Source organism: Chinchilla lanigera, unplaced genomic scaffold, assembly GCF_000276665.1.
Source record: "Chinchilla lanigera isolate Chin_1 unplaced genomic scaffold, ChiLan1.0 scaffold00188, whole genome shotgun sequence".
Lineage (NCBI taxonomy): Eukaryota > Metazoa > Chordata > Mammalia > Rodentia > Chinchillidae > Chinchilla > Chinchilla lanigera.
In genome coordinates, this window is record NW_004955589.1 from 515,847 (window position 1) to 528,231 (window position 12,385).

At 45.1% G+C, this 12,385-nt stretch overlaps 1 protein-coding gene across 1 annotated transcript in view; it reads left to right on the top strand.

Annotated features, from left to right (window-relative positions):
- The first annotated feature begins 1,642 nt into the window (after positions 1 to 1,642).
- Them4 (thioesterase superfamily member 4) overlaps positions 1,643 to 12,385 on the top strand; it is a 28,291-nt gene continuing 17,548 nt past the window's right edge. Inside the window, exons 1-2 of the mRNA XM_005414537.2 lie at positions 1,643 to 1,831; positions 10,429 to 10,615. Of these exons, the coding sequence (XP_005414594.1) occupies positions 1,754 to 1,831; positions 10,429 to 10,615 (265 nt within the window). The 5' untranslated portion in view covers positions 1,643 to 1,753. The remainder of the gene's footprint in view (positions 1,832 to 10,428; positions 10,616 to 12,385) is intronic.

A 12,385-nucleotide genomic window follows, 5' to 3' on the forward strand; every position in this document is an offset into this window, starting at 1 on the left:
TGACCCGTTGTATGGCATGTATTCCCAGGGGTTTTTCCATGTTTGAATGATTCACACACATCTGTGGGTGGGCATCTGCAGCTGGTGCATGGTAGGCCAATTGTGTCAATGTTTCTCTGTGTCATGGTAGTTCTCAATGAAGCAGCGGTGGCCGGCCTGAGGGCTGGCATGCAACAGCACTCACTGCCGTGTGGCTTCCCGTGCACCAGAGCCCCTCCTCCCAGGTGCCTGTTAGGCTGGGGGCCGGCCCAAAGGCCAGCACTCCCGCCCTGTGGCCTCCCGGGCACTGGGGGCCCTCCTGCAGGGGGCCTACAAGGCAGGAAGCTAGCCAGCTGGAAGACCGGCGCTCCCCGCCCGTGGCTCCCTGTGTGCTGGAAGCCCTCCTTCCGGGGAATATGAGGCCGGGAGTGAGCCGCTGGTCCGAAGACCGGCGCTCCTCGCCCGAGGCTCCCCGTGCGCCCAGGACCCTCCCTCTGGAAGCCTACGAGGCAGGAAGCTAGCTAGCCAGAAGACCGGCGCTCCCCGCCCGTGGCTCCCTGTGCGCTGGAAGCCCTCCTTTCGGGGGCCTACGAGGCTGGGAGTCAGGTTGACAATTTCTGCGATACAATAGAGGTAAATAATCTCGAGTACCTAATAGAGTCAAATGCAGTAAAACAATTAGGTTTCAGTATCTGTTACCTTTTTATAATCAATTGATTTTATTTTTAATATTTAAAACTTTACATGATTCGTTTGGTTTGAAGACAGACTTTAACCTTGTAGATAGGTTACCCCTAACTTCTGAGCTCAGGTGATCCTCCTGCCTTAGCCTTCCAAGTAGGCAGGGCTACAGGTGCACACCACCACCTGTGGCTACACAACTTACACATTAATATTAATACTGCCAATGTGTATGAAATGGCTAGCCACGTTCTTGAAATTTTCATATCGGCCCCCTATAAGGCTGTACAAACTAACTCCATTGCACCAGTGGCCTAGAGCACTCACTTTTACAGAGATCTTTGCAGTTACGCAGTAATTACTTAATACACTCTTTTTAGTACTCACAGGAAACAAGTAGAAACAGAGGCCAGGAGCAACTGAAGAGTCTGTACAGGGTAGTAAGTGGCAGCAGGGGTAGTCTGAGCCCCTGTCTGTCAGCAAAGCTAGGGATGAACATTTAGAAGCATCAATCAACCCGTGCATCTTGCTTAGGATTTGTTGGTGAAGGTCTGACTCGGAAGCCGAGAGCCTCCAGATCCTCACTCTAACGAGTGAGCGAGCGCGAGGGCGGAGGAGAACCGCGTTTCAATCCCTTATCGGCTCTGCACCCAGTAGCGCCCTAGAAATCAACTGTCAACCCGATCCCAGGGACTGCCGGAGGATGCGAGTCTTCCACGTGATGGAGAGTTAGCCGTTTGGGGACAAGGAGGAACGACAGAGGAGAACAGTAACCGCTAACCCTCCTGGGGCAGCGCGGGCGCGAAGCCTCAGGCGCTATTCCCAGGCGGAAGTTTGGTGCGGCCCCAACGCCAAAGCCGCTCGGCGCGCGGGTCGGCCGGAAAGTGCACCGGAACTCAAAGGCGGAAGCTAGAAGTCGGTCGGAAGCTGGAGGCCCGCCCGCCCGGCTCCCCCCGCCCCTCGCGCCCGGCTCCGCCCCTCGCCCTTCGCGGGAGTTCATTCTGGCGTTCTTTGGGGCACCCGGCTTGCGAAGGGCTGCGCCGGCCTGCCCGGCTGTCTCCGCAGAAGCCACGCTCATCCGCCGTCCGGAGCCATGCTGAGGAGCTGCGCCGCGCGCCTGCGCACGCTCGGGGCCTCTCGGGGAGGTGCGCGCGGCCCGGGAGCTGCGAGGGTGAGTGCGGCGCCGCGGATGGGGCAGGGGCCGACAAGCCGGGGTCGCGGACGCGGGTTTATTCGTTACCGCGGCCGGCTGACTCGGAGTGAAATCAATCCCAGCTCCAAGGCAGCGAGTCAAACCCTCAGACACTGGACGGATGAGAAGGCTATTCCGGTTTTTTTTGTTGTTGTACTGGGATTTGAACCCAGGATCTTCGTACTAAACTATATTCCCAGCCTTTTAGTATGAAACGGTCTCGCTATACTGCCCAGGTTGGGCTGGAACTTGTGATCCTCCTGCCTCAGCCTCCCAAAGTGCTGGGATTACAGGCGTGTGATTCAATTTTGAAGCAGTGCGGGATGCTTGGCTGGTTATTAGAGTAAGGACAGTTACTACTACTGATACTGATTAGGAAAAGTTAACCAAGGTCACCCTGAAAATACAGGCCAGCGACGGTCCCTGAATGTAGGCTGTCTGGCCCAACCATGACAGACCTCACCAGAGGAGCATTGCCCATGCCTTCCAGTGACTTAATCCTTATAGTCTCTGTCTGACTAATCTTATTTCTGAGAATGACCCAACTCGGTTTGGTTTTGTTTTTTTTTGTCTTTTTGAGACAGGGTTCAGGCCAGCAGTTCAGGCTGGCGTTGAGCTCACTTTGCAGTCCAGGCTGGTCTCAAACTCGCAGTGATCCTCCTGCCTCAGCCTCCCGAGTGCTGGGATTACAGATGGGGGCCACTACGCCCGGCCCTTGAGACAGGGTCTCGCTATGCAGTTCATGTTGGCCTTGAGCTCACTTTGTAGCCCAGGCTGGCCTCGAACTCACAACAATCCTCCTGCCTCAGCCTCCCGAGTGCTGGGATTATAGGCATGCACCACCACGCCCGGCTTTTTTTGTCTTTTTTTTTTTTAAATGACCCAACTTGAAACAGGTAGAAAGCTTCTGAATATCAGTTGTCCACCATACTCTCTGTAAACCATTTTCCTTACCTCTAAACACTGTTAGGAAATTAATGAGATAGCACAAGGAAGGTGTTTACCACAATGCCTGAAACATGGTATTAAATAAATATCACCTCTTCTGATACTCCTGTGTATCACTGGTATATTCAATGAACAGTGACTGAGCTTCAAGAATATTCTAGCTACTGGCCATCAGAGTATATAAGGGGTGATGAAAAAAATACAGTGAGTGCTTTAATTTTTTAAAAAGTACTACAATAAAAGACACATTACCTTTAAGCCCCCTAAAAATATTTCTCCTCACTTCAAAGAGACTTCCCATCATTCTTACCACTTGCTTTAGCATTTCTGAAAGTCTTCTTTCATAAATGTCTTTAGGAGGTGTGATAAAAAATATGGTGAATGCTGCTGCCTACAAAGGCAGCCTTGTAAAAACTTTGTGGTGTGTTCTGATCCACCTTATTCACCGGATCTTGCACAATCCAACTTCGGGGTTTCCCTCAAAGTCAGAATGACTAAAGGTCATGGAAATGTTTTGAGGTCAAGGAAATGTTTTGAGTCAGTTCAGGTTATGGAGATAGCCACAACTGTGCAGCTGAAGAAAGAGGACTTCAGAACTGCTGCAGAAAGTGGCAAGAACAAAGTAGTGTGTTCAAAGTGACAGAATTTCAAAGGAGTATTTTAATGAGATGTGTCTTTTATTTTTTTTTTTAATTTAAAATGTCTATTATGGCATCTCTATTAAGCTGTTGTAGCCTTCTGCTAATGAATTAGTAAAAACACACTACAGGTTGGTCATTAATCATGTACCATCTTGCCCACTGGAAAAGAAAATGTTTTGTGTAGATCTTGCAATAAAGGTGAATTAATTTCTTTAATTATATGTTGGTGCCTTATAATCTGTGTTGGACTAACTATTAGTACTTACAGTCTTCCTAAGTCATGCTTCTGTGTTCAGTAACTTAATCTTAAAAGGAAACAAAGTCATGACTTTTCTTTTTAAATGTATAATCAAAGATGAAGCATGACCTTTCCTCTACTTAGGACCAGACCGAAGGTAATGATTACCCCTAACATTTATTCCTCAGATGTAGTTGAGAGACTGCCTCCTGGGGTGCAGTGGGATTCACTGTGCAGCTGAGCTTCCTGAGAAAGTTGGTAGTTATGGCCACAGCTACGTCCAGGTCCAGGTACAGTGTAATAGCAGCAGAGCATAATGGCCCGGGAAGTCCAGCCCCTCCCCTGACCGCTGCACTGCTTCTGTTCTGTAATTATTTCACTTGGCATTGGCCAGCAGTGAGAGATTTCCCTGTAGAAACAGTATAAAAGTAAAAGCAAAGCCTGGCTCAGGGCTCTCGGGAGGACGAATCCCTGTGGAGATGCCGGCTTCGTTAAAGCCCCCTTTTCTGATTTGTTCTGTTGGGGATCCCATTTATTTTCCTGCTTCGTAGTCTCTATGTGAATTTGCAAATTCATGTATTTCAGGTGTCTCTTAGTTCCCACCTTCATGAACTGAAACTTTTCTTTTCCACAGTTGTTGTGTCCATCTAGGGAAACAAACTCAATATATCAATATAGTAGATCCACTCTTCCCTCCTTCCTGATTCCCCCTACACACACACATACACACACACACACACACACACACACACACGTACCCTTTCCTTCTAATTTTCCTTCTATCTTCATTCCCCCTACACACACAACACCCCGCCCGCCAAATCTTCTTTTTTTTATGGTAAGGAAACCAAACTCAGGACCTTGCACTTGCCAGGCAGTTGCTTGTGCCGCGGAGCTGTCTCCCTGGCCCCCAAATCTTCAAAGTCACAACTCTGCAATCAAGACTTCTCCACTTCCTCTTCCTCACAATCAGTAACTCCCTTCATCTCTTGGTTCCAGTGTCTTAAATATCTCCTAACACTTTACTTCTCAATACTCTGTACCTTGTTCAGAGTCCGTTCATGCCTCACCTGGATCTTATCAACGGTCTCTGACCTGATTTCCACGCTATTGCTCCTTTCCATTTCAGTTGTACCAGATGGAACTTTCTAAAACCTGTTTGTGGCCAGGCATGTTGGCACACACCTATAATCCCAGCACTTAGGAGGCTGAGGCAGGAGGATCACCATGAGTTCAAGGCCAGCCTGAACTACATAGTGAGGCCCTATCTCAAAAAAACAAAAACAGAAAACTGTATTACTCACATAATGGAAAAAAAAATGTTTGTTCAAATACCACCCTCACAGCTGGGCATTAGTGACATATGCCTATAATCCCAGCACTTGGGAGGCTAAGGCAGGAGGATTGCCATGAGTTTGAGGCCAAACTGGACTATGTAGTGAGTTCAAGGCCAGCCTGAACTGCAGAGTGAAACCCTCTTTCCAAAAAAAAAAAAAAGAAAAAACCAGAAAAAACAAATGCCACCCTCACAATTCTTTAGATGTCTTTTTTAAAGTTAGCTTCATCCTAATAACATTTTTGAAATCACAAGTGTGATGTACTATTTATGTCCTTTTATGTCATAAATATATATCAAGCGTAAATATTTCCTAATACTTTAAAATCTTTGTCCCTGTGTCATTTAAAACTGTCTTTATAACTGGTCTTTGGAACCACTGACCTGGAAGAGTTTTAGTGGTGTGATCCCTCTTCTACTTTGCCAGCCACGTCTTGCTGTTGTTTTTTCCTTTGCAGCTTACTTCCGTGAAGGCTGAAGTTCTGGCAGTTTCTCCATATGTCATGGTTGTTTCATCCTCTATTCCCTTGTTTAGAGCAGCCCAGCTTTAGCCTTAATGAATCCCTGCATCAGCTTCATGTGTTACCTGAAAGCACTCCTATATCTGTGTCTGTTTCTGTTGTGGAATTTTTCACATTTGAGGCTACAGACCTTTGACGCAGGACCTACATCTTCTCTGTCTTGCCTATCCCTGGTGTTAAACCAGACCTCAGAGGCCGGGGAGATAGCTCAGTGGTATAAGCGCCTGCCTGGCAAGCGCAAGGTCCTGAGTTTGATTCCCGGTACAAAAAAAAAACAAAAACCCAGACCTGAAAAAAGTTTTGCCTTAGCTGAATCCCACACTTTAAGAGATTTTAATTCAAATCATGGAGGACAGCCCAAGGAGTGATTCTAATTTCTGAAAGACTTTAATTAGCTGTGTTTCACTGGTCCAGGAAAAAACACTGGAACTGGTCAATCCTGCAGTTCCCTAGTTAAGAAGAGAAATGTAGTGGATTGATAACTGGTGGTCAACTTATACCTCCCAGCTGAACTGAGTAAGCATGGTGCTGGGTGTGGGAGGCCCACCTAGGGATTATTGCCAGCAGCTTAAGAGGCAGAACTGGAGAAGAAGCAGAAAAAGGCTGTTGAGAGCTGGTGGAAGCTGTAAGGTGCTGTTGGTTGTTTTGGAGGAGCTTGTCATGCTGGCTTTCCTGATGAATTTGGCTGTTTTCATGCTGTGAGGAGCTTGAGACCTCATTGGCACTGAGAATGGCTTTGGTTCACTTTGGGGGAGCTCTGGTTCTTACTTTGAGCATCGCTTCCTGGCTCCGAAGGGGAAGATGGTGCACTGCCAGTCTCCTGAGAAGCTTGCTGCATTGGCTTCCCTAATGGGGATTCGGCCATCTTGATCATCGGAGGAGCTCGGGACCTCACTGTTGCTGTGGTACCTTTCGGGGGAGCTCTGGTTCTTCTGAGCGTCACTTCCTGGCTCCAGTGCAGATGCCTCAGCCTGCTAGCACAGGTCCTTCATCCTGCTGGCACAGACTTCCTGGATTCCACCACTGACCTTTGGGCCTTCGCAGCGTAGATCCATGAAACAGGCCTACATGAGATATTGTTATGGGCTCTGGGCCTCCAATTGGATTCGTGGGAGGTATTGTAATGGGCTCTAGGTATTCAGCTGGACTCATGCAGGACATTATCATGGGATCCAGGCCCTTGGCTAGATTCCTTGGTCTTCGTGTGTGGGCAGATTTCCTGCACTCTTGTGTATTGTTCTTTGGGTAATCATTATAAATAATCTTATAAAATATGTGTCCTGTATTATATATTGTTCTCCCTTGCAAAGTAAGCCCCAAACCAGCACAAATGTGGATGAACCCAAATTGCTAATTCTAAAACCGTGCGCAGTGTGTGCCTCACCTGCCGTATATTAGCCAGTGCATATTTATGATGAGTTGTGTTTGTTGGATTATTTCTATAATTCATGAACTTTAAAAGCTACATGATTGGGACTGGATTTCTACTGGAAATAATCCAAAAGAGAGAAAATAGTATTTTCACAATTTCCCAGTAAATGTTTTCATTAGAGCAGCAAAAGATTGTAACTAACAGGGTCTCACTATGATATAGCCCAAGGTGGCCTTGAACTCAAGATCTTCCAAGTGTATCTGGTTTGAGACAGTAAAAATGATTAAGTACATTATAGGACATCAGTGTAAGGGACTTTTTTCTGCTGAGATATTTTGAGATTACAATTATATTAAGAAAAATTACATTTGAAACCTTGGAGATAAGGTACAGAAAGACAAACCATAAATGTTCTCATTCATCCATGAAACTAAAAAGTTTTATTTCACTGGACTAGAAATGGACAGAGGGAGGGTAGAGAGAAGCTGGATGACCGGTACCAAAATACAGTTATACATGAGAAGTACCAGTGTTTTCCAACACAGGAGGGGGAACTATAGTTTATAACAGTTTGTACTTTGTTTTGTTCTGTTGGTTTTTTTTCCGAGACAGGGTCTTGCTGTGTAGTTCAGACCAACCTTGAGCTAGTGGCGATCCTCCTAGCTCAGCCTCCCAAGTGCTAGGACTACAGGCGTGCGCCACCACGCCCGACAAGTTCATAACAGTTGATCACATTTTATAAAGCAAGAAGAGAGAAGTTTGAAGATTCCTGATACCAAGTAATGGTAAATGTTTAAGGCAATAGAAATGCTAATTGCTTGATTTGATCATTACACACTGTATACATGTATCAAATTATCTCTTTTTATCCCCCAAATATGTTCACTTTTCAGAACAGTAGCTTTCTTGGTACCAGGAATCAAACTCAGAACCTTGTGCTTGCCAGGCAAGCACTTGTACCACTGAACTATATCTCCAACCCAAATATGTTCAATGTTCAATGAAAAAATAAAGCCAGATGACCACATCTGAGGGAATAAGCAGTGTAGGAAAAAAAAAAGAAAATGGGGCTGGAGGTATAGCTCAGTGGCATAAGCGTCTCCCTGTCAAGCACAAGGTCATGAATTTGATCCCCGGTACCGCAAAAAAAAAAAAAAACCCAGATTATTGAATAAACTTTACCATTATCCCACTATAGAACTCTAAAATATGTACACAATCAATGGTAGAGCACTTGCCTAGCATGAGAAAGGCCCTAAGTTTATCCACAGCACCATTTAAAAAAAAAAAAAAAATCTTGCTCCCAAGGGTATGCCAGAAAAACACCAGAGTCTACTTTATGAGGGTGCAATAAAGTGAGAGAAATATAGGGGGAAAAACTTACAAGAAAAATATCAAAATCCTACTGTTCATTGCATTACAAGTAAGAAAGAAATAGCAGAGTTTTTCTGCTTTTCTTTCTGAGATTTTTGGAACTGGGTTCTGAAGAGATAACCCAACTAGAAAATTCACAACTCCTAGGCTAAAGGCAGAATGGCCATATCCCACTCGTGTTTCCCCTCCTGTCTGGTATCACAGTGAGGACTCCCCTTTTTTTGAATGTTTTTATTTATCTTTTTAAGACAGGTTCTCGCTCTGCAGTTCAGGCTGGCCTTGCTGGCATCAGATTCCCAAGGATACTCCTGCCTCAGCCTCTGGAGTGCTGGGATTACAGGTGTGCACCACCTTACCCAGCTGGACTCCCTTTTTTTTTTAATTCTGCATAGTCCCTGAGGCAGGTTTCCACTGTTCTTCAGAAATCTCAGCCAACCCATGCATGAGTCAGCAGGAGGCTGGTTCTTTCATCACCATAAGCGCAGCTTTCCTCTTCTGGCGCAAAGTAAATCCAAGTGCCAGAGCTACATCACATCTGAATGAAGTAATAATGGTGCTGAAAGGCAATGCTGTAGAGTTGATGGTTTCTGTGACTTTGTCCCAAGATTTCTGCAGTGGTCAGAAGAACCAATCTTCCTGTCAGGTCTCTGGGCGTTCGCTTTATTCTGCTCCTTGGTAGGCCATACTTTGTCTTCTAAGCTCTCCAGGACCCCTGCTATATTCCAGTTGTCACCTGGGTGCTGGAGCAGTAGCAGTGCTCAGTGCTGCAGAGAAAGTATGGAAACAAGCCTTGGTTACTGCAACACCAAGCACTCCTGCCCCTTTGTTTTCTTGTATTCTTTTTCTGGTAATTCACTCTGTCCTTCCTCCTACGCACAGCTCAAAACCTGGGGTTTGTTCCGGTGTTTCTCCTTTTCCTCAGCCAGATGTCTCCAGACTCTGCCATATGCTGTTGTAGTCTCACTGAGTTGCTGAACAGCCTCCAGACAGAGCCCGGACTCCAGTCTTGGACACTCCTGCTGTCTTTCATATTATGGCCAAGTCCAATCGTGTCACTCCCTTGTTTAAAATCTCAGGGGCCAGATGTGATGATGCATCCCTTGTAATCTCACCTACTTGGGAGGCTGAAGCAGTAGGATCACAGGTTTGAGGTTAGCCTGGGCAACTTAGTATAATCCTGTCTCAAAAATGAAAAAGGCTGGGTGAGGACCTGGCTTCCATCCTTAGTACTGCAAAGTAAACACAAGAACACCTCAGAGAACACTTCAGGTAAAGTTCAAAGCAGTTATTTCTTGAGGCTAACTGTTCTTGAGGCTTTGCCTAGATCTCTGCAGCCATCTGGTTCTCCGCTTGCACTGTGGCAGTTTTCTTTGAGGTCTTAATTTCATCATCTGCAAAATGGGGATAATAATCAGTATTTATTTCATACAGTTGTGATAAGGCCTTTTAAAACTGTACTGTGCCTCCCTACTTTTGCATACAGTGTTCCCTTGTATTTCCAGCTGTAATGTTTTGTTTTGTTTCATTTTTGTTTTGAGACAGAGTCTTACTATGCAGTTCAGGCTGGTCTTGAACTCACTGTGTAGCTCAGGTTGGCCTTAAGTCATGGTGATCCTCCTGTCTCAGCCTCCGAGTGCTGGGATTACAGAGGTGCACCACCACACCCAGCTTTGGCATTTTTCTACTTGACTAATCAATATTCAAGTGTTAAGAACACAACCGAAGTGAGTACCATTCCCTTGTGCTCCAGCTTCCTGTGCACAGCCCCCTGGTGCACATTTTACATGGGGGATAAAGTCTGTCCCTCATCTCTTTATCTCTCGCTCATCTGGACTTGATTGGCTTTGGCAAAAGCGAGTTGGATGATGTTGGGCACATCATTCACCCTCTCTAAATCTCCCACTTCTCTCAAGGTTGGACCCAGTAGTCCCTTCAATGTCAAAATGACCATTTTCTAAGAAGAAAAGCTGCAAGATAGTCTTAGAAAATAAGAGAATGTATTTTTTTTTTCCAGTACTGGGAATCGAACTCACAGCGTTGCGCTTGCCAGGCAGGTGCTTGTGCCATTGAGCTAAATCCCCAGCCCCGAGAATGTATTCTTAAATAGGTTGTGCCTCCTATTACTCTTCTTTTTCTTCTCTTTTAGAGATCATTTGCTTCTGAGGAAGTTGTTGACAAGGACTGTGCTCTCCCCAACCCCAGCTGGAGCAAGGACTTACGACTTCTCTTTGACCAGTTCATGAAGAAGTGTGAGGAGGGCTCATGGAAGCGTTTGCCTTCCTACAAACGGAGCTCTACTCAGAATTTTAAAGACTTCAGAACCCATTATGTTGGTAGGAACAGCTGCTTTCCCATCAATAATATTTGATCATCAAATACAAAACTAAGAACAGATTGAAGTACTAGTCATTACTTGAGAAGGAGTATAGTGCAAGGATTTCTGCAGCCTCTAGTTTTATAGGCCAGAAATCTCAATAGATTTTGCAGATTGTGGGAGAATGTAAAGCCTTTTGTCAAGAATAAGTTCTCCCACTCCAGCCCCCGGCATTCTCATCCCCATGAAGAAGGGTTCAAGGGCCCCACCCGCATCCCCTCTCTGTCTGGAGGCTGTTATCACCAATCTCAGTTTGCCTTTGTCCTGATACCTGGTTCCATCACCTGAAGAAGCTCAGAACACTCAAGTCACCCCACAGGCAACCTATCCTACCCCTGATGCATACACAGTCGGTGCACTGCCATGTCTCCGTGTTTAGTATTCCTTCTGTATTTGCCTTTGATAATTTCATTCAGTCTCATGGCCTCAGAGGCTATCCAAAAGGCACTAGTATCTTAATGGTAAAGAATAGGTATTTCTAAGTTGTTATTCTGGCTGCACGATTTAAAGCCATGTGACCTTTGATAAGGAACTTTACCTTTTGGTACCTCAGTCACCCTGCTGAGGGAAGGAACGAAACAGACATAAAACTACTTTCACTAAGAAAAAGTAAGAGAGTTCTTAAGTTTCTTTTTAAACTTTTCAGTACAGAGGTAAGAATTGTTTATGTGTAAGTGAAGGGAAAATTAATTTGTTTAATTATTAAGTGATTAAATTTATTAAATAAACATTAATGTTTTTAGAGCTGGAGCTTTTAGCTTAGTGGTAGAATATTTGCCTAGCACTCATAAAGCCCTGGATTTCATCTCCAGAGCTACCAAAAAAAATTTACTAATTTGTTAAATTAAAATTTTATAAGTAATTTAAAATGTAATTGATTTGTAATATTTATTCCATTCTACTGCCACATTACACAGTGAATTAAAAGTCCTTACCTTAGTGCAATCTGGCTTCTGCTTGATCAGCTCTACTGCAATGTCTTCATGGAAGGTACTGTTGATTTAAGTGCTGAATTCTGTCGGTAATGTTCATTTTGTAGTGTTACATTGACCCCCTCATTTCTCCTACCTCCTCAAAGCCCTCCTTACTCCCAGCTGTCCAGGTCGCTCAGAATGCAGTCTCAGCTAGGCATGGTGGTTCACACCTGTAATTCTAGCACTCTGAGAGGCTGAGGCAGGAGTATTGCCAGTTCCAGCCCAGCCTCGTCAACTTAGTGATTTACTGAGACCCTTTTCCAAAACAAAACACCCAAAAGCCTGGGAATGTAGCTCAGTGTGAAGGCCCTGAGTTCAATCCCTAGTCCCTCCTGACGCACACACAGAGACAGACAATGCAAATCTGATGTTATTCCTCTGCCGCCTTCAGCGTCATCTGCTGCTGCATGAATCAGAAACACCTGGGAGTCTTGGTAAAGGGCAGATTCTGCTTCGTTGGGCCAGGAGTAGAGCCTGAGATTCTGTATTTCAGATAGACATGTTCCACTCTTATTTTTCTCATTTTGATGAGATAATCTCAAGGTTTGGTAATCTAGACCAGAAATTTTTAACTCTTACGCAAAAAATTAGAAGCATTTTGTGCTTACCTTACCCTGAAGATGCTTGTCTCATCCTGACCTCGGTGTTAGATGAGATCTTTGGTTTATTTCATTGAATCTCAGAATTCTTTTTTTTTCTTTTTTTTTTTTTTTTTGGTTTTTCTCCGGTACCAGGAACCAAACTCACGACCTTGC